This window comes from Octopus bimaculoides, chromosome 3 (genome assembly GCF_046866305.1).
Source record: "Octopus bimaculoides isolate indiv1 chromosome 3, ASM4686630v1, whole genome shotgun sequence".
In the NCBI taxonomy this organism is placed as follows: Eukaryota; Metazoa; Mollusca; class Cephalopoda; order Octopoda; family Octopodidae; genus Octopus; species Octopus bimaculoides.
This window is the reverse complement of record NC_142930.1, coordinates 66,773,349-66,797,520: the sequence shown is the minus strand read 5'-3', so window position 1 is coordinate 66,797,520 and position 24,172 is coordinate 66,773,349. Positions and strand designations below refer to the sequence as shown.

The following is a 24,172-nucleotide window of genomic DNA, read 5'->3' as shown; positions in this document are numbered from 1 at the left end:
TATCTAAATAGATGCTATATTTTCTGGTAGTAACACTTCATTCCATACAACTGAACATTGAATGACAGAGAATACAGCATGGACTTAATACAAACTAAAATGACACATCCCAGGATTCTAGACATACAGCTTACCTCTGAACTTTCAATAGACTTCTGTAGTAGAATTGTGCTCAAGCAAGGTATACAAGCAACTTAACAGCAACCACTTGAGGGCATGAGATATTTTGACAGCAGTTTTGACACCAACTATTTAATGTTGATTCCATATGGATTTATGTAACATTAAGCATTTTAATAAGACCACTGGCTATTTGTGACAACAGTGCCTAAACAGACACAGAGGTTCTATATATCGTTGATGGTGAATTGACTGTTATGGCTAACTGTAGAAGTCTACAATTGACAAGGCCAAGGAATGCTGAAATCATGTGACCTGGTAGTTGTGGCAGCTGTAGCAGGCAATTACTGCCCACCAGTGATTTAAACATGAGTGCTTTTATGCATTATAAGTCTATATGAGAGGTTGTCTCACGGTAAATAATGCAGTATTCTGTGTTCTAACACAACGTCTGCTTTTAAGTGGGGATAAATATTACCTTTTGGTATTAATACTTCTGTCGCTATTAAACATTTTGATGTTTCTCTCATTCTCTGTCTCTGTTTATGTATTTGAGTGAGTGAGTGAGTGTGTGTGTGTGTGTGTGTGTGTGTGTGTTTACTTCCAGTGCCAAAAATACACTGTTACCAAAAGAATAAGAATAAGAAAAGGATGGAGAAAATTCAGAGTCTTTACCTCTGTTGGCAACCAAAGGTCTCTCTCCCACTGAGTAAAAAGGAAGATTGTATCATGCATGTCTATGAACAGTAATGCTATGTGGTAGTGAGACATGGGCCCTGAATGCAGAGGACATGCAAAGACTGGAGGAATGAAGCTGGCATGCTCTGCTGGATGTGCAATGTTGGTACACATGTGTGACAGAGCACTAATGTATTGAGAGAAAAGTTAGGCATAAGAGGAATTAGATGCAGTGTGCAAAAACAAGAAGGCTTCACAGATTTGGCCATGTGACGCAAAAGGATGAGGACAGTTGCATACAGAAATGCCAATCACTTAAAGTGGATGGAATCTGGTGTGGCTCCTGGCCTTGCCAGCTCTGGCTAAAGCACCCAACCCATGCCAGTATAGAAGACGGATGATTATAAAACAGGTTGAAGGCCCAGTCAGCCAAGCCAAAGTATCATTATCCAAACAGCTGTGCCCATTTGTCTCATTCTGATAATAAGAGTTTGTTACTGACATTTCTCAATTCCAGAATTCTTGTCTTTGTACCAACATCAATAAATAAAATATTATCTCCAGTAAAAGTTACATTATTTCTTGACAAGCTGGCAGAGTGATTAGAGCACTGGATGAAATTGCTTTGTGGTGATTATTCAGCCACTTTGTTTTTTTGAGTTCAAATTCCATGAAGTCAATTTTGCTTTCTGTTCTTCCACAGTTGATAAATAAAGTACCAATCAAGGATGGTAAACTGGAAGAAATGTTAGAGAGCTGGATAGGATGCCTTGTAATATTGGTTCTAACACATCTGATTGTAAGTTCAAATCCCACTGTGGCCTACTTGGGCAGGAGACTTAATCCATTGTTGGTTTAATGACACCAACTGGTCTGTGGGTGCCTTTAACAGGTGCCAAATTTGTTGCAAGCCTTCAGGCTGGGTCTCCAGTTTAAAAATACCTTCCTCCCTCCCACCAGCCTCAAAGGCTCAGTAGAGAGTCATGGACACTGTCCTCCGCCTGACTAAATGATAAAAAGAAAAAGAAAATTTGTAAGATTAGAAAATATTGGTTTCAAATTTTAGCACAAGGCCAGAAATTTTCAGAGAAGGGGAAAGTCGATTACATTGATTCCAGTGTTCAACTGATACTTATTTTATCAACACCAAAAGGATGAAAGGCAAGTTGACCTGGTGGAATTTGAACTTAGACTGTAAAAGCAGTAAAAATAACAGAGAAATGAAAATAAACTTTGGAAACAGCAACACCACTATAAGTAACGTGGAAACGATGAACGTGTTTTCAAGGGAGATAATCAAAGAACGTAACTAATACTTCATGTAAAGTAAATATAACAAATGAAAAATCCTTCAAGAATCCATAAAAATTTCTAGATCACTACCAAAATTTCATCATCTGTTCCTTGTGTCATTACCAACTTTTCCTGCAAGTTTCATCAAATACCGTTCACAACGTTTTTAGTTATTTTGTGCACAGACAGACAAATCAACACCGATGAAAACATAACCTCCTTCCTTGGCGGAGGTAAATATTGATTTCTAAAGAGGTACAAATTTGGTGGAGGTGAGTATAATCCATTAGATTGATTCCCAGTATTCAGCTGGTACTTATTTTATTGACCACAGTGCTCAACTGTGAACATGTATAGCTTATTTGTTAGGATGTTGCACTCATGATCATAAAATCAAGGTTTTGGTTCTTAGACTGGGCAGCATGTTGTGATCTTGAGCTTGACCCTTCATTTCACATTGCTCCAATCCACTCAGCAACAGACTGGCATCCGTTCAGGTGATCTTGGTCATTTATACACTATGGAAACCAGGTAACCAGCCTTTATAAGTCTTAGGACTTGAGGCAGTACTTCTCAGGGAACTTAATTTTAGTACTCTTCCAATTCACCATCCAGAAAATATTAATCATCTGGAAATGGGAGTTCATTTAGAAAAGGAAATTTTGCTATGGAAAAGAATGAAACATGATAACATAGTAACAGAACAATATTTTTTTTATTTAGTGTTCCACATACTTTTTGATTTGGCAACCAATACCCCAAGGCTGATCTTTCTTGGACGGCTGGAATACTTCAACTTTTGGAATCTCTGCAAAAATAAAGCATAAAACAGCTAATAATCTAAGTTATAATTAAAAAGAATTTCAAACAGGCAAACAAGTAAAATTTAACTCTATAATGGCTATATTAACCCTTTAGCATTTAAACTGGTCAAATCTGGCTCAGATACCCAACTTGTTTTATGTTTAAACTAACCAGATCTGGTTTCATACACTTATCCTACATTGTTATTCTAAAACTAAAAATCACATCACCAAAAATTTGAAGCTTTAAGATAATGCATGATTAATAGAAAGTAATGTGAATAAATAAGCATTGCATTTGATAGAATAATCTGAATGCTAAAGGGTTTATATAGAATTGTCACAACCACCATTAACCCCACCACCACTATCACCACTATTACTACTACCCTTCTTATCCTTATAATCTTCATTAGTTGCAGTATCATAATCACCAGAGGATTCTTGATTTACAGTGGAATAGTTAAATTTATTTATAAATGTAATTAATGCAATCTATGCAATAATATTAAAAAGGAGAAATAGCACTGAAGAAATTCCATACCTGGGTTATCCAGATAAGAACTCAAAGAAACATTTAAACGAACAACTAAAGGTTCTTGACGGCTCATGTTCCAAGCTTCGGCAACGGTTTTCTGAAATAAAAATGTAATGAAAGGTTAAGTTAATGAGTAGTTCTGTAATTCTTTGATGAAAGACCTTCATTATGAGGTAACTGATACATCAAAACAAAAAATATCTTCAAGATCCCCAAGGGCTTGTAAAATCAATAATTACTTCCTGGTTCTGTAACATTAAGTGTAGGGTTGCTGTATAGAAATAGTCAAAATCCAGGAAACCCCCACTGATAGTTACTATGACCCTTTCTGATCCTGCCCAACACATACTTTGGGCCTTTGGTGTTATATAAAAGCGTGTGTATGTGTATATAGATATTAGGCCGTCGAGTAGGAAATTTGTAGAAAAGAAAAAAAAGTTTGATAATGTTTTATAAATACAAGGAATAATTTTATTCATCAAAGTATGCACCCATATTGTCAATAAACTTTTGCCATTTCAGTGGTATCTTGTCCAGCCCAGAACTGTAAAAGCCTGGCAATCTAGAGTCAATAAAATCTTAGAAGGTCTGATTTACAGCATCGGCAGAATTAAATTTTTTTCCTATCAAAAAGTTATCCAAATATTCAAATTCTGGAAGAAGTGGTAGTTGTTAGTGAGGGCAAGATCAGGTGAGTATGGTGGATGATGGAGAACTACCAACTCCAACTCCTGTCGTTTCGCCAATGTCATTTTTGCAATGTGTGGTCTGGCGTTGTCTTGCAATAAAATAGGAGTGGATCTGTTGACTAATGTAGGCTGTTTTTTTTTTGGTAAGTTTCTGCATCATTTGGTCCAGTTGGCTGCAGTATACTTTGGCCGTGATTGATGAGCCAGGTTTAATGAAATCATAATGGATCACACCTGTGCCAGACTACCAAACACACACCATCAGCTTCTTTTGATGGATTTTGCTTTTTGGACTCATCACATGTTACAATTTGATTTTTAAAAAATGATTCATTTTTGTGACAAGAAAGTAGCATAATGCAGGCTTCCAAATGTTGCTGTTTCTGATTTTCATTGAGTTCATGTGGAACCCACTTATCCAACTTTTTCACTTTACCGATTTGAACTAGGTGAGTCAATATTGTTTGCTTGCTAACACCAAACAACAACGATAATTCACAGGCACTTTCAGATAGATCTGATTCGACGGTGGCTTTCAGTTCGTCATTATCCTCCTTTGTTTCTGGTCAACAGTATTGCTCATTTGTGAGGTCAAAGTTAACAGAATGAAATTTTGCAAACCAATTTGATACTGTCTGCTATGTAATAACATTAGAATGAAATACTCAATTAATATTCTGAGCTGTCTGTGATGCTGTATTTCCAAGAAAGAATTCATGTTTCAAAACTGTATGAATTTCTGACTTATCCAGTTATAAACAAAAATAGCAAAAAATGATTTATAAATACTTTATAAAGTGCAAAATGAGTTAGAATAAAGAAATAGATGTGTCAGCTTTCTGACAAAAAATAATGATTGTCAAAATATAATAATGGTGCAAAATGAACAGCTGTCAAAGTTTACCATATACCTTACTACAAATTTGACAACCTAATATATATATATATATAAGCAATGTTAATTCTCTAAATGAAGTATTAACAGTAACTGCACGATAAAGTGTAGTATATTGCCACTTAAGTGTGGCTGACCCCTAGGGGTGGATGTTACTGTTGCTTTTAGCCCCAGGAGGACATCTCCTCCAGCTGGCTTATCGACACAGACCCCTAGGGGTGGATGTTACTATTGCTTTTAGCCCCAGGAGGACATCTCCTCCAGCTGGCTTATCGACACACTACTGTGTCGATAAGCCAGCTGGAGGAGATGTCCTCCTGGGGCTAAAAGCAACAGTAACATCCACCCCTAGGGGTCAGCCACACTTAAGTGGCAATATACTACACTTTATATATATATATATATATATATATATATATATATATATACACATACATACATACAGAATGGTCCAAAAGTCACTGTCACAACCAATGAGACAAGGGAATGAGTGCAAGAAAGTGTTGAACAGAATCTGTGCACATTGACTCAAAAGTGGTTCAGAAAACTTTGGATTTCACAAACTTTGCTGCAAAGAGTTCTCGACAGCTTTAATCTTTTTCCATACAAGGTACAGATGATTCATCAGTTGAAGCCCCAGGACTATGAACACAGGCTCCAATATGCAGTCATAATCCAGGAAGTGGCATGAAATGACCCAAGTTTTATACAAAAATTCATCATGTCTGATGAAGCTCACTTTCATTTGAATGGGCTCATCAAAGATAAAATTTCCAGTGTTGGGGTTCTGAGAATCTGAGAGAAGTACATGAAAAAGAATTGCACCTCATAAAGTGTACAGTATGGTGCGCAATTATGGCAGATGAGATAATTGGGCCTTATTTCTTTGAGGATGATGGTGGGAATGCTGTCACTGTGACTGGTGAGCGGTACAGGTCCATGATCGAGAACATTTTGTGCTTGACCATTCAAAATAGGTCTGATATGTGGTTCCAGCAAGATGAGGCAACTGTTCATACTGTAAGAGAGACAATACAGTTGCTGAAGCAATGTTTTCAAGAAAGAATTATCTCTTGCTGATGTCAACTGGTCATTGCATTCCCCAACTTAACCTGCCCGGACTTTTTCTTGTGGGGGTACCTCAAGGAGAGGGTTTATGTCAACAAACCAGAAACCCTGGAGCAATTGAAAGAGAATGCCACTAGAGAAATCATGGAACTGGACCCTGAAACCCTTATAGCTATCATGTAATATATTTTGCAAAGGACATGGATGTGTGAAGCTGACAATGGACGCCATTTAAAAGATGTCACTTTTCATATGTAATGCAGGGGTATGATGAAAAAAGACTAATGCAAATTGATCTCCATTATCTCCTCTATAATAAATTAAAATTCCATACACCTATTTATAAAAATAAGGGAGTTATTAAAACCCCTCAGTGACTTTTGGGTCACGCTGTGTATGTGTGTTTGTGGCAGATGTTCAGGTGCAATAAAGACTGTAAACAAACAGGAAACAACTTCTATCTCATTCCAGGGTGAAAAACTAGAGGTAGTCGATAGCTTCCGCTATCTGGGAGACCAAGTTAGTAGTGGGGGTGGGTGCGCTGAAAGTGTAGCTGCTAGAATAAAAATAGCCTGGGCAAAGTTTAGAGAGCTCTTACCCCTGCTGGCGACAAAGGGACTCTCACTCAGAGTAAAAGGCAGACTGTATGACGCATGCGTACGAACAGCCATGCTACATGGCAGTGAAACATGGGCTGTAACTGCTGAGGACATACATAAGCTCGCAAGGAATGAAGCCAGTATGCTCCGTTGGATGTGTAATGTCAATGTGAATACCCATCAGAGTGTAAGTATCTTGAGAGAAAAGCTGAACATTAGAAGCATCAGTTGTGGTGTGCAAGAGAGACGATTGCGCTGGTATGGACATGTGGTGAGAATGGATGAGGATAGCTGCATGAAAAAGTGCCACACCGTAACAGTTGAGGGAACCCGTGGAAGAGGTAGGCCCAGGAAGACCTGGGCTGAGGTGGTGAGGCAAGACCTTCGTACATTGGGCCTCACCGAGGCGATGACTACTGACCGAGACCTTTGGAAATGTGCTGTGCGTGAGAAGACCCGGCAAGCCAAGTAAGATCGTTGCCAGTGCCCCTGGACTGGCTCTTGTGCGGGTGGCACATGAGATGCACCATTTTGAGCGTGGCCGTTGCCAGTACCGCCTGACTGGCTCCCGTAGGATTTTCGAGTGAGATCGTTGCCAGTGCCCCTGGACTGGCTTGTGCGGGTGGCACATAAAAGACACCATTTCGAGCGTGGCCGTTTTCGTGCGGGTGACACGTAAAAGCACCCACTACACTCTCTGAGTGGTTGGCGTTAGGAAGGGCATCCAGCTGTAGAAACTCTGCCAAATTAGATTGGAGCCTGGTGTTGCCATCCGGTTTCACCAGTCCTCAGTCAAATCGTCCAACCCATGCTAGCATGGAAAGCGGACGTTAAACGATGATGATGATGATGATGATGATATATAAAAGGGCATTACTATACAATAATGCCTCACGCTATGAGGGACCTAAGGTCAGACTACCATAAAAAGCACATTTTTACCGAACGCTAGGGAAATAGCGATGAACAGTCTTCTATATACTATATTGGATACACAATGTTCGTTTGGTATGTTGATTCTCTGTTTACTTCTATTTTTCTTGACCATATTATACTGACAAGTAGAGGTTGTATAATACTACAATAACTACAAAATCATGATCTATAATTTAGTCTGTTTTTAAGGGGTTGGCTTTGAGTGTTGCATTTCCTCGCGTTTTGGTAAAAATGTGCTTTTTATGGTAGTCTGACCTTAGAGTCCCTCATAGTATGAGGCATTATTGTATAGTAATGCCCTTATATAAATATAAATATATATTTCGGGAATAAATGATGGATTTTTTCCCTTATGAGGTTTTTTCACGCTAGCTACTTGATAAATTCTTGTGAAAGAATTCGTCAGTGGCTGTGTGGTAAGTAGCTTGCTTACCAACCACATGGTTCCGGGTTCAGTCCCACTGCGTGGCACCTTGGGCAAGTGTCTTCTACTATAGCCTCGGGCCAACCAAAGCCTTGTGAGTGGATTTGGTAGACGGAAACTGAAAGAAGCCCGTCGTATATATGTATATATATATATGTATGTGTGTTTGTGTGTCTGGGTTTGTCCCCCCACCATCGCTTGACAAGCGATGCTGGTGTGTTTACGTCCCTGTAACTTAGCGGTTCAGCAAAAAGAGACCGATAGAATAAGTACTAGGCTTACAAAGAATAAATCCTGGGGTCGATTTCCTCGACTAAAGGTGGTGCTCCAGCATGGCCACAGTCAAATGACTGAAACAAGTAAAAGAGTATATATATATATATATATATATATATATACATACACACACACAAATATATATTGTATAGGTACTGGTGCTGGTACCGTGTAAAAAGCACCCACCCCACTCTATGAAGTGATTAGCATTAGGAAGGAGATCCAGCCATAAAAAAAAAACTATACCAAAGCAGACAGTGGAGTTTGATGCAGTCCTCTGGCTCACCAGCTCCTGTGAAACTGTCCAACCCATGCCAGCATGGAAGACAAACATTACTTGATGATGATGATGATGATGATGACAACGATAATATAGATATGTCTCTTTCTCATTACAGACAACAGATTTTGGGGGACTTGGTGTGTATGTATGTATATATATATATATATATATATATATATATATATATATATATACACATACAGAGAGAGAGAGAAAGAGAGGGATATCATTATCATCATCATCACCATCTAATGTCCACTTTTCATACTGGTATGGGTAGGATGGTTTGACAGAGAACTTGTGAACTGCAAGGCTGCATCAAGCTCCAGTATTATCTTTGGCATGATTTCTACAGTTAGATGCCCATCCTAATGCCAAATAATTTAGAGATTGTATTGAGTGACACACACACACAATTTTTTAAGTGATGAAAGCTGAAATGCCAAATTTTGGGAAAATTTTGAAAATTCTTCCTGGACACAAATTTTGACATCTGAATTCAGGACATGACCTGGAAAATATGGATGTATGACTAACCTACTTAAATAGATGAGAAATAAAATTTCCTTTGGATTTATAGTGACTTGTAACATAACAGGAATTCTGACCAAATTTGAAACCTGAACCTGTGGTTCTCTGATCAAAATTCTTATCATGATTCATGAGAGTAGGGTCTAGTAAAATTTCCATTGAAAAAAATTGAGAATACATTTTTGCACTTATCAATTTTTTGCCTTGGTAACAGAAGATTTTTTGTTGTTTCAAATTCAACCAATTACTTGAGTTGATTGCCATTCCATTTCATGAGTTACTTTTTGATGAGTAATTATAAAATTAGAATGTACAAAGACAGAGATAATTCATTAAACTTCACTTCTTCAGTCACTTCACTTTGTGCCTGGCAGTAAAGAAAGAAAAGCATTATCTGAGACAGCAATAGATGCTACCTACCCAGCTTAGGGCAGGTAGGAGCCATCATTGTCGCCACTATGGCAACCAAGTCACAACTGTCAGACAGCTTGTGATAACAACAAGCTGTTCATATTCACCAAAAGGATTTGTCCCATAAGCATTTACATTTGGATACATACATACACTCTATGAGAGCATGTTCTTATATACATACAAAATAGTACACTTACATTTTCATATCTACATGCTTTGGCAAAAATGTTCTCACATACACACACATTGTTACACACATATGCTCATGATAACAAGATACACAGCCCTGCTTAAATTATTACTTCATATTACATTGTGAAATGTCATTTATCATAACTGTACTATGTTCTCATTTGTTGGGATTCATTGAACATTTACTTTGGAGCCATAGTACTGTAGTTGAAATATTTGCAGGAATAAAATAACATATTTCCATCAATATTTAAGCTACATTTCAGACATCACTTCAATACATTTATTTAATTAAAAATTGAATGCTTGTCTATTGTTGTTAAGTTACATTCATTGAAACTTTACTGCCTACAGTGAACTTTCCAAATAATGGAATCTTGGTGATATGTGATGCATTATTGTGAATTTCTCATTGTTTAAAGAGATTTTCAAATGCATATATTACTAAAATAAAAGAGATACAATAAATAAAATATAGGGGTGCAACATAATGGATATCATTTTAATTAGCTGCTTGTTGTGCAATAAGCAATTTGGGTAGAAAAAAAACTGAAATAAAAAGAAGTTGAAAGACTCGTACTTATAATGTGTATAATTATGAATTATTTAACTGCAAGTTTATTTGATAATTGAAAACCTTAACTGCTTATTTCATCATCTCATAATAGCATTTGACAATTGTTCCAACAAAAGCATACTTCACAACTCTTCTTTTTCTCCCACCTCTTATTTCTTCTCATACTCCTCCATCATTGTATACCAATTATATACTTTAGGCAAATACAATTAAATATCAACAGTGGAATGCTTGGGACCAATTCTGCTTCAAGACCAAAAAGTGACTATTTTAAAATTAAGTACAATGTCAGTTTCCATGATATACGCTTTGTAGTTAAGAGAAACATCCTTAATATAAGGAAGAAAGACATCATGGAACTAAACTAGTCAGCATAAGACATCTACACTGGATTTTTTATTATCCGTATTATCTCCAGTGCTCAAACTACTACTAATTGTTGTAGTAGTAGTAGTAGTAGTAGTAGTAGCAGCAACAGTGGCAAATAGTTTTGTTTATCTGAAAGAAAATGATTAAGTTAACTAACAAAGCAAAGCACAAAGCAATAGAATTAACTGAAAAATGACTAATATATTGAAATTGGGTATCACATAAAATTTGAATGGATAGAGTGATACCAGAAGTTTTGAATGCAATATAGGAAAAACTACCACCATGGAAAAAAGCTAGATTCAAAGTAATTCCAAATAGAAAGGACTGATTTTTGTTAAGGGCATGTCCCAACAAATAACAAAACCTCTTCAAAAACCAGTAAGAAAACTTAAGGAAGTATCATGTAATTTCTTTCAATGTGTAAAAAGAAAGAAGACGCATAGAAAAATTGTGTGTTTTTCTTTTTATGATTGATTACTTTGGTGGAGGTATTATAAGGTTAGTAACATTGATTAAAAGAAAGAAATGTATTGAGTAAGGTAATGCCTGCTGCCTTTTTCTTGCTGTCTTTAACAGTTTTCCAATCTTTTTCTAGGTTCCATATCATGATTGCAAGACAATGGGATGGAACTGCTACTTGGAACCTCTGGCAAACTCTCTCTTAGATGAGGAGATGCTTTGATAACCTAATTTGTCTGCTTCTGCTGCTGTTGCTGGTGATGGTGGCACTGAGGATGAGATGATTCCATTTGTCTCTCTCTCTATCCTTGAAGCTTTCATTGGTGGTGGCATGCTAGCTCTAACAACAGTAACTGCCATTGTCAGACATTGCTATCTCTCACCACTCTTCTCATGTTTTTTCTTTCTGGGCAGTAGACTTTAATATAGTCCAGGTTCCTACACATGTAGTAAGTGGACTTTCTTACTTTACACCAATACTCTGATGATTAACCTCCCTTTGAATCTCACTCTGAAATATAACTTCAGTGTAGCTTTATGATCTTTTGGAGCACCAGTGCTCAGATGTCTGTGTCAGTCTCACCTGACTACATTGCTATATATATATCACCTTTGTGCTCGCAGTCTGACCAGATTGAACTGCAAAGATGATACTGAGCCATAGGTCTAAGTTGAGGTTAATCTCTCTGGTTGTGACACTTATGTTTCTCAAGCCCATGCACTGCAGCACCCTCCTGGGAATAAGCAAGTGAGCCAAACACTTCTATATGCCATGCTTCAGTTAAAAGAACCTTCCATGTATTGAAAAACATGAGTATTTCACTTTTCTCCTTGCCCTTCCTTTGGTAGACTCATCAGGCAAAGAAGCACTCCCTATTGTAACATAAGTCTTTTACACATTTTATTTTGCTCAAAATTGACTTATGTCAATCACCTCTTTTCACAACTCTGGCAAAAATGAGTTTCTGTTATTATTTGTTATTGCAATTTAACATGTTATTTTGTGTTTCTGGAAATGTAATTGTTTGTGTTTATAACTGTGTCTGTTAGTTTATTTGCCATTCTTTTCTGATTTCCTTTCCTTTTTAAAGTTTTATGCTTGCAAAAATTTAGTGTAAAGGGCATATTCACTGCTACAGTGATGGTGAGTAGCACCTTTTCCGTCTTTCAGAAAGTTGGTCATGTTGAATCACAAACAAAGAAAATAGATTTTTGCAGACATGTATATATGTACACTAAAAATTGTCCAAGGATGAGTCCACTTTTCCACCTTAGGTAGTGGAGCAGACATCCAAATATTCTGAAGTCCTTTGTTGGTGAAAAGAACCACACACACACACACGCACACACACACACACACACACACACACACACACACACACACACACACACACACACACACACACACACACACACAAGTGCTCACATATGCACATACATATATACAGGTATATGTATATATTTCCATTTAGTAATTTTGTAAGAAATTAACTAAACAGAACTCTATGAAATGTGATTGCTTTTAATAGCAACAATAATAACACCCAGTATAAGAATAGAAAAATAGTAATACATCTATCTTCATAATGTTGCCTAATATTGATATCGCTAAATTGGATAAAAAATAAGGAAAATATTCTACTATTGAAGACTGAAGAAATAATGGTAAGAATATATTTCACTTCTTATGAAGAGGAACAGAATTTGTTTCTACTGCAAGGAAGTGCAATTTCCTTTATAAATAATAATGAAGTAAGAATAGAGAGAAAAAAAATCTTTCAAAAAATGAAAAACAAGCTAACAAAGAAAATCTAGGTGGAAAATTGGAATTAAGAAATTATACAACTAGAGAAAATACAAACAAAATGTTCACTGAAAATTATGAATAAATTTTCCTTTCAGTGAAACATTAACTTGGAAGCTTTCATATGTTGCTTGAAGACCGGATAAAAATCATCACAGACAAAGATTGTCTTGAGAAATTTGTCTAAAATTAAGCATGGCTGGACAAATTTCAAGGGAGACAAAGAAGAAATAATGGATAGAAAGGACATTGAGAGTTTCAGTGAAAGAACATCAATCACAATGGAATGCTATAACAGGCAGCTTATTGAATTGGTCCATAGAAAAGAGAGAGAGAAAAAAATACTATGAAAAAATAACCCAGAAAATCAGAAACCAGTTCTATTCAAGTAGTATAGCTGATTTATTAGTTCAATTTATTAGAAGCTAAATAATTGAAATAAGATTTGGTGAAACTTGGCAGCTCTCCAGTTTCAGGTACACACACACATTTATTTATACATGCATGGACACATGAGCACACACATGCAGATGCATAGATGCATCTATGTGTATTTTGTGCATATGTGCTCATATGAGTATGTTTATGTGATTGCACCTCTCTCAATTTCTCTCCTCTCTCTCCCTCCCCTTCTTCTCTCTCTATCTATATATATTTGTGCATGTGTATGTGCATTCATTTATACATAGATCTATATCTATCAATCTATCAAAATATGTGTGTGTGTGTGTGTGTGTGTGTGTATGGGGTGCAGTTTAATAGTTTTTATACATATATATATATATATATATATATATATATATATGCATATGCATGTATTTAAATATGTATGTGTGTAGATATATATATATATATATATATATATATATATATGTACACATATAAATATATGTAGTATGTGTATATATATATATATATATATATATATATATATATATATATATATATATATATATATATATATATATATGTATATATATATGTATATGTGTGGAGGCGCAATGGCCCATTGGTTAGGGCAGCGGACTTGTGGTCATAGAATCGTGGTTTTGATTCCCAGACCGGGCGTTGTGAGTGTTTATTGAGCGAAAACACCTAAAGCTCCACGAGGCTCCGGTCGGGGATGGTGGCGAACCCTGCTGTACTCTTTCACCACAACTTTCTCTCACTCTTACTTCCTGTTTCTGTTGTGCCTGTAATTCAAAGGGTCAGCCTTGTCACACTGAATCTCCCCGAGAACTACGTTAAGGGTACACATGTCTGTGGAGTGCTCAGCCACTTGCACGTTAATTTCACAAGCAGGCTGTTCCGTTGATCGGATCAACTGGAACCCTCGACGTCGTAAGCGACGGAGTGCCAACAACATATATATGTATATATATATATATATATATGTCTGTTTTCCTGCCATTGGATTAAGATGATAAAGATTACAAATAAAATAGTCATTTCCCCCTTTAAGAAAAAAACAAAATAAAGCTGAAAATGCCAACACTTCAAAGAGTTGTTGCAGCTACTTCTTTTTTGCTTTCCTTACAATTGTTGCAGCTACTGCCATCCATCCATTTTTTTTTCTTCCCTTAATCATTTATATAACTTTTGGAGTGCCATGAACTGACAAATAGAAATTCTCCCTATATTTTTATGAGATATTTTTTGAATCACGGGTACTTGATTTTTTTTTTCTTAAGGGGAAAAATTACTATTCTATTTAAAATAAAATGTTAATCTTTATCATCTTAATCAAAAGGCAGAAAAACAGCCAGAGAGACTATCTCTTTATAGACAGATATCAATTGCAATGGCAGGAGTTGAATCTCACAAGAATGGAAAAACAAACAACAACAAATTGGTTGTACCTTATAATGAAACTCTTTTAAGAGCATTCAAATACCACTGCAATGTTGAAATCATTGCCTCAGTGAGATCAGTTGAGTATGTCATCAAATACACACTGAAATGAAATGACCAAGCTGCTGTTCAAAAAAAACAAAAAAAAAACAATGATAGTGAAATTAGTCAATATCTAATGGGTAGGTACACTGCCCCATCCAAAACAGTTGCATCCATTTTAGGATTTTCAATTCATGAAAGAGCACCTGCAATAGTGAGACTGCAAGTTCATCTACCAGATGAACAAAGAATATTGCTCAGAAATAATGAGGATACATATGGCTGTCAATGAATGACATATGAGAACAACATTGACAGAATTCTTTTCCCTGTACATCAATGATAACTTTACAAAAACGTTGGTTTATGCTGAAGTACTCATATATTTCACTTGGAACAGTAGCAACAAAGAATTTCAAAGAAGAAAGTGAGGAAAAATTTGAGGGCCATTTGAATGTTTTCAAAGAAGAAACACTTGGTCATGTCTATGCTGTCACACCAAAGGCAGGAAAACTGTATTATTTAAGAATTTTACTACGCAAAGTTCAAAATAGTATTTTTTCCTTTCCTGCCACACATTGACACTCTCAACTCAGAGTGGTTGTGACTCCTAGCATATATGTATATATACATATATATATATATATATATATATATATACATATATATATATATATATATATATATATATACATATATATACATATATATATATATATATATATATATATATATATATATATATATATATATACATAAATATATATATATACATAAATATATATATATATATATATATATATACATAAATATATATATATACATATATATGTATATATATATATATATATATATATATATATATATATATATATATATATACATAAATATATATACATAAATATATATATATATATATATATATATATATATATAAATATATATACATAAATATATATATATATATATATATATATATATATATATATATATATATATATATATATATATATATATATATATATATATATACATACATAAATCATTTATATAAAGGGCATTAACTGTGTAGTAATGCCCCACGCTTCGAGGGACTAAATAAGTCAAAAACTATCAAAAAATAAGCAACATATTTACTGAAAGCAAGGGAATGCAGCTTTCAAAATTTATCTCTTCAAAATTTATCTCAGAAAAACTGTGAAGTAACCTGCATTCTTTTGTTCATCAGTACACGTATGGTCGAGATGCATAAAAATAAACAAGAATCAACATACCACGATGTAGCCACCACAGCACGATGACTTCTGTTCATAATTATATATCCATGAAAGAGAATATATTCAGTACTGAATATTATTCTGTATAAGCACATGTTACTGAGATGCAACCGAATAAATTCAAATCTCTTTCATGGATATATAATTGATTGAGAAACCAGTGGTTTACCGTTAAGTTAAATGTTTTTAAGAGATAAATTTTGAAAACTGCATTCCCTCGCTTTCAGTAAATATGTTGCTTATTTTTTGGTAGTTTTTGACTTATTTAGTCCCTCGAAGCGTGAGGCATTACTACACAGTTAATGCCCTTTATATAAATGATTTATATATTTATGTCACATATAGAAAAATTAATAAGTAAATGCACGATAAATAAGTATAATATAATATAATACAAAATAAAAATCATAGAATAATGATAATAAAACGACTAAACGTGTTTCATAACCAAGTTTTCAAATAGAAAATAAAATATATTCAAATTGATTAAATCGATCGAAAATCAATTCTATTCAAAAATATAGTTAATCTTCAGGTCAAAATACAACAACAATAATAATAATAATAATAATAAAAAGAATGCATATATCAACCAACAATAAATAACAAATGAATGTATATAAAAATACTTATTATATTAAGATAGAAAAATGTTAAACAATATTATTAAAAAGAAATTTAATACTAATCATAACAAAAATTATAAACGTGCCATAATTAGCTTTATGTTTATTATAATATAAACTAGCAGAAATATTAAATGCAAATCTTATCTTAACGCCTCTTTCGTTTAAAATACATGAACATAATACATAAAATTTATATAAATTAATTTATATAGATTAATTTTTTGTTAGTTTATATTAATATTAAAGTTATTTATTTTACGTTTATAATTTCAGTTTAACCTAAAACTTCATTTAAATTGTATTTTAAATGAAAGGTTCGTTAAGATAAGATTTGCATTTAATATTTTTGTTTAATATGGTCATGTGGTGAGACCCGGCAAGCCAAGTGAGACCATAACCTGTGGCCTAGGCCAGTGGTGTAACCAGCCCATTTATTCATACCTTTCTTTCATTGGACACTAAACTCTGCTTGCGAAGACCTGTTAAGGCAAGTGAAATCGAAGTCAAATTCGATGACAGCACCACATGACTGGCATCCGTGCTAGTGGAGTACTAAGAGCACCATCCGAGTGTGATCGTTGCCAGGGCCGCTGACTGGCTCCCATGCCGGTGGCACATAAAAAGCATCATTTAAGCATGATCGTTACCAGCGTTGCTGGTGGCATGTGAGAAACAACATTTGAGCGAAGTTGTTGCCAGTGCCTGTGCAAGTGGCATGTAAAAAACACTACTTGAGCATGGCTGTTGCCAGTACTGCCTGACTGGCCCTCGTGCCGGTGGCATGTAAAAGCACCCATTACACTCTCGGAGTGGTTGGCTTTAGAAAGGGCATCCAGCTGTAGAAACTCCGCCGCCCCCGCCCCCGCCGCCACCACCACCACCACCACCACCAACAACAACAACAACAACAATGGTTTCAAATTTTGCCCAGCAGGGAGGGGTTAAGTTGATTACATAAATTCCAGTGCTCAACTAGTACTTAGTTTATCTACCTCAAAAGGATGAAAGTCGACCTCAGCAGAACTTGAACTAACAATGGAGAGATTGACAAAATGCTGCTAAGTATCTTGCCCGACATGCTAATGACTTTGCCAGTTTGCCACCTTAATAATAATAATAATAATAATAATAATAATAATAATAATAATAATAATAATAATAATAATAATAATAATAATAAATTAAAATAACAGAAATTATAGGACACAAACTCAAACCAAAGACAAAGTGTAAGGAGAGAAGCCAACCATTGGAACTGTATGAGATCCACCCATAGTTCTTCAAATCATTAATTAGAACCTAATGAATCAGCTATATAACTTAGAAGACAGGTACAATATGAGAGGAAGAAACAGGGTCCAATTGCAAGGAACACAGGAATGATAAGATGTTGGTGAATATCATACAAGCAGTCTGCCAACAGCTAAAACTTAAGCTACAAAGAGATATGGAGTTCTCAGGTCATCCAACTGTGAAGACATTCATAGGGGACAATATGAAAAATTGAGGAGGAAACAGAAAGACTATTGAAAGCTTGTGGATACCTAAAGTTATAGGTAGTAACTCGCAACCCATATAAATCCTATCAAAAATAAGACTGAACCTAAGTCAAATCAATAATAACAACAACAACAACAACAACAACAACAACAATAATAATAATAATAATAATAATAATAATAATAATGATGATGATGATGATGATGATGATGATAATATATAAAACATGCCATCAATTAATAAAATATATAAAACAGGCCATGAATAAGTGGCAAACAGTTCTGCAGCTCGAGACAAAAGAGGGAATCATAAAAAAAAAAAAGCCATCCCCATTAGAAGAGGAATATTCCAAGGAGACTCACACTCTCTACTCCTTTTCTCTCTGACACTGAAACCTCTAACTGACATGCTAAACAGAACTGGATGTGGACACAACTGTTCTGGTAAAATAATCAACCATCTCTTGTATATGGATGATCTAAAATTGTATGCTGCAAATGATAAACAACTGGAAATATTAGTACATGGATTTACCAAAGAAATAGATATGAAAATTGGCTTAGAAAAATGTGCGAAAGCAGCCTTGAAAAGAGGAAACCTAGTTAAGAGTAACAATATCACACTAGATAAAGAAAATGAAATAAGAGAATTAGACCAAACCCAGATTTACATATACTTAGGAATCAATGAACTAGATACGGTACAATGCAGATGACTGAAAGAGAAGACGAGGAAGTAAATTAGCTTAATGCTTACAACAGAGCTCAATGTGAAAAACAAGATAATAAGTATGTCCCAGTTATAAGTTACAGTTACAATATTCTCAATTGGTCATTAGATGAACTAACTAAGCTAGACCGGAAAACAAGAAAAATAATGACGAAATTTAAAATACATCACCTAAAATCTGACATTGAAGGGTTATATATATACCATACAATGAAATGAAGGTGGAAAAGGCCTTATACAACTAGAAAACTACTAAAAAATATCTACCATAGGATTACAGAAATATCTAACTCAGAACCAAAGAAAACTGGTACAAATAGCCACAAAGCATGAGCAAAACAAAAAAGTATTTGCTGTCTTCAAGAAAGCCAAAAAATACAAGAAAGAGGTCATAATACCTGACAACTATGAAGAAAAAACAAAAACAATAATGGCTGTGGAGCAACTAAAATCTAAGCTAAAACTGGAACTATAAAATGCCATGATAAAATGATGGCAAGAAATTCTCAAAATACAAAGATCTGGAAATAGAGATAAACCAAATGTGGAGCTTAAAAACAGAAACAGTCCCTATAATTAATAGGTGCACTAGGTATGATTAAGAAACTTACTGATATATACATGACCAAAACACCAGGACTTACAAATATATATAACATACAGAAAATAGCACTGCACACATCCTACATATATCACTTTCAATATAGTGACAATAACAACACAAAAAAAAAACCCCACAGTACATACCCAAGGCGCACAGAGCTGAGCTTGGTAGTGCAGTGAAAGCACATGATAAAAATAAAACTACTGAATGATGATGATGATGATGATGACGATGATGGGCGATGATGGTGATAATAATAATAATTTCACTTTATAGTGTTTGTGAAGACATTTCCAATAATTATTTATATATTCCTATGCTATTAAAAGAAATTGGTACATGCCCTGTCCCTTTATTGATTACAGATCAATACTCTATAAAATAGTAAGTCAAGAAACTTACTACTGAAACAATTACACTACTTCATCGATTTCAAAATAACCATTATTAATAAAGATTATTTTGGAATCAATGTATGAAAGTAATTGGAATTGCTAACCTAAAATATGTATGTGCATGTATGTATGTGTATATATATATGTATGTATATTATCCCTTATCCCTCCATCTCTCACTATACATATATATATATATATACATACACACACGCATACATGCATGCACACACACACATGCATGAACACACACACATAATATACTCACATATACATCCGTATGCTTTGTATATTATTTACATCTAAATATTTTTATATTAATTACACTAAATTACATTCTGTGGAGACAAGTGGGTTCACATACAACTGATTTGTAGGGAGACATTGTAATTTAAATAATCAGTATACCAATGTATGTTCAATGTATATATGTCCAAAGATAAATTTTAGAGATAGGTTGAACGTTTCAAGAAAACAGTACAAGTAACAAAAAAACTCACTTTCTTAATTATTATTGGCTGGTCAGTTTTATTATAAGCCTGTCCCCTACTTACTTCCTTAATCCCCTCCCATCTTGTGTTTTCTCTCTTGCCAAAAAAATATATATAAAGCAAGATATATCTGTCTTTTTTCTTCCTTGCATACTCTGGTTATATTTAATTCATCCTTTTCTCCTTTTCCCACTGTACACTGACAGCAGAACTCTATCAACATTGTAACCTTGCTCATTGCTTTCCTCTCCTAACACACACACACACACACACAAACATGCATGCACGCACGGACACACATTATTCAAAGGCTTTAGAGTTAACTCTGCTACCAACATTGAGGTCCTGGAAATAATTGTTAAGCCCTGGATAGACAGAGTATGCAATGGAAGGCTATATGTGTTTCAGTAAGACTTTGCACTATCACACATTGCTCTAGTAACACAGGAATGAATGGGTGAAAATTTTCATGATCACATAACCCCTAACATCTGGCCTCCTAGTTTCCCAGATCTCAATCCATTGGACTATTACATGTGGAGCATTGTTGAGAGAGAGAGAGAGAGGTCAATGAACACGCCCATAACACCAAAGATTCTTTGAAAGCTGCCACAGTCAGAGTAATGTCCAAAATGAACCAGGACCACTTGATTTGAGCATGTAGATGATTTAGGTCTCATATAGAAGCAGTTGTTGAAGCTGAAGGTGGCTTTATTGAATAACATTATAGAAAAGGTTTTTTTTCATCCTCATTGCATGTTTTGATAATTAAGTTTTTATCTGTTATTATATATCTGTTTTTTTATAAACATAAATCTGTCCTCAGATATCTTACACACCCTGTGTGTGTGTGTGTGTGGGGGGGGGTAATGCAAACAGGAAAACGGAATTCAAAACAAGTGCCAATGCACAAGACTCTTGACCCTTCAGTCATTGTAACTTCTGGTGATTTTTATTAACAATGATAATTACACACACACACACACTTATGTATAGATATATCTTCACCGCAATATCACTAGCAGTCTTTGTTTAACTCATCACTACCTCGCCTCCAGTCCATCTCACACATGCACATATACATTGTACTTTATCACTCTCCCCACTGACCCACTGTTTACAAGTTATTGCAATTACAGCCCCTTCCTCACTGATTTATGATATTTTTTTTAAATAAACACCTAGACCCTCCTGGCATGTTAACACACCCTCTCCTCATCCTTCTCTTATCTATGTTCAGTACTACTTCAAACCCCGGCAGTTGAAAAAGACAATAGTAGGAACAGACAACCTCCTGATCAAAACATCAGATTCCTCAATTTCCCAGGGCAAGTGGAACTTTACTATTTGTATATCTCATACAAATTTATAATTTCAGTATAATATCTGTAGAGATTACATATATATATATATACGTTGTCGTCGTTTAACGTCCGCTTTCCATGCTAGCATGGGTTGGACGATTTGACTGAGGACTGGTGAAACCAGATGGCTACACCAGGCTCCATGAAGATTGAAGTAAAATGTAAGCATAGACTATCTTTTAGTTTTAAACATTAAATAGTCTACATGCTTTGATATGTGTTAAACATAATTTCTCTACTCATTTCAGTCATTGGACTGCAGCCATAGTGGAGCATCATTTCCAAAAGTCTTCTTAGTCAATCATATTAATCCTTACCACTCGTATTTATAAAGCTGATCCCTATTGAATGGGCTATGTTAGAAGTTTTGACATAAAGGGATGCCACTCAACACACTGGTTGACACCAAAATAAAGTACATAAGGCACAGGTGTGGCTGTGTGGTAAGAAGCTCGCTTCCCAATCATATGGTTCTGGGTTCAGTCCCACTGCATGGCACCTTGAACAGATGTCTTCTACTATAGCCTCAGGTTGACCAAAGCCTTGTGAGTGGATTTGGCAGTTGGAAACTTAAAGAAGCCAGTCCTATATATATATATATATATATATATATATATATATATACATACATGTGTGTGTATGTGTTTGTCCCACACTACTGCTTGACAACTGGTTTTGGTGTGTTTATGTTTCTCTAATTTAGCAGTTCACTAGAGATCACTAGAATAAGTATCAGTTAAAAGAAAATAAGTATTGGGGATGGTTCATTCCACTAAAACCCTTCAAGGTGGTGCCCCAGCATGGCCACAGTCTAATGACTGAAACAAGTAAAAGATAAAGCTCCATCACTAGAATTTGGTTAGCAACAATGATAATTGTAACATATTAAATGTTAGAAAAGTCTTGCATATTTTTACTGTTCCACTTACATAGTGTATCTGTAAAGTGTGCATAAAGCTGTTTTCTTTCTTTGCCTCCAAATCCTAGCTTTTTCAGATTGTTATTTAGACATTTAATAACATAATGGTATAAATGTGAATTTATGATCAAGGTAGAGAAGCTGAAGGTTTGAAAGCAGTTGTCTTTTATATTTTACTTGCTTCAGCCATTGAACTGCAGCCATGTTGGGGCACTGCTTTAATGAGTTTAATCAAACAAGCCAACCACAGTCTGGTACTTCTATTGATCATTTTTACTGAACCTGCTAAGTTACAGGGATATAAACAAATGAGGAAAAACCTTGGATGTTAATTCTATCTGATCTGGCAATGTTTCTACAGCTGGATGCCCTTCCAAATGCCAACCACTCCAAGTGCAGTGGGTGCTTTTTATGTGCCATTGGCACACGAGCCAGTCAGGGGGTACTGGCATCGACCATGTTTGGATGGTACTTTCAACATGCCACTGGCATGGAAGCCAGTCAGGGGGAACTGGTCACAGCTACGATATTGGTTTTACTCGACTCAACAGGTCTTCTCAAGCATATCATATCACCCAATGCATCAGGGGTACTCTTAACTGGGTCATACATGCATGGCTGCAATCTCACTTTAGTTGCCAGGTATTCTTAATCACAGCAATCTCCAAAGGTCTGTCTCCTGTCATTGCCTCTGTGAGACTCAATGATTGAAGGTCATGCTTCACCACCTCATCCCATGTCTTCCTGGTTCTACCTTTTCCACAGGTTTCTTCTACAGTTAGGAAGTGGAACTTCCTCACACAGCTGTCCTCATCCATATGTAACACATGACCATACTAGCGCAGTCGTCTCTCTTGCACACCACATTTGATGCTTCTTATGCCCAACTTTTTTCTTAGGGCGCTAACTCTCTGTCGTGTATGCAAACTGACATTACATATCCAGTGGATCATACTAGTTTTATTTCTTTCAATGTCCTCACACACATACATCATACAGTCTACCATTCATCTTGAGTGAGAGGCCTTTAGTTGCCAGCAGAGGTAGGAGCTCCTTGAACTTTGCCCAGGCCACTATACTCGCAGAGCAGCCACCCCCACTACAGACTTGGTTGTTTAGGTAGCGGAAGTTATGAACTACTTCTAGTTTCTCCTCCTGGCATGTGATGGAATCTGTTTTCTGCACATCTTCAGTGTTTATTGCCCCTATGCATCTGCCACACACAAAAATTATCTTCCAGGTTAACCTTCCTTTGATATTGCTGCATCTTTTATGTGTCCATAACTTACACTGGGTACATCGTATGGAGTTTCTACCCATGCCTTTTCTACAGATTGAGTAGGGCCATCTACCTGAAGGGGTTTGTGATTTGACAGCCTTCCGACTTACTAAGACTTTGATTTTTGTTAGGTTAACCCTA

At 35.4% G+C, this 24,172-nt stretch overlaps 1 protein-coding gene across 6 annotated transcripts in view; it reads right to left on the bottom strand.

Moving 5' to 3' along the window:
* The window catches only part of LOC106868150 (protein mono-ADP-ribosyltransferase PARP6), a 186,687-nt gene that overhangs the window by 32,630 nt on the left and 129,885 nt on the right, over positions 1–24,172 (bottom strand). For all 6 annotated transcript variants that reach the window (XM_089349123.1, XM_089349125.1, XM_014913284.3 and 3 more), the window contains 2 exons: positions 3,439–3,529; positions 2,827–2,899 (listed from right to left, as the gene is read on the bottom strand). In XM_089349123.1, the coding sequence (XP_089205249.1) occupies positions 2,827–2,899; positions 3,439–3,529 (164 nt within the window). The remainder of the gene's footprint in view (positions 1–2,826; positions 2,900–3,438; positions 3,530–24,172) is intronic.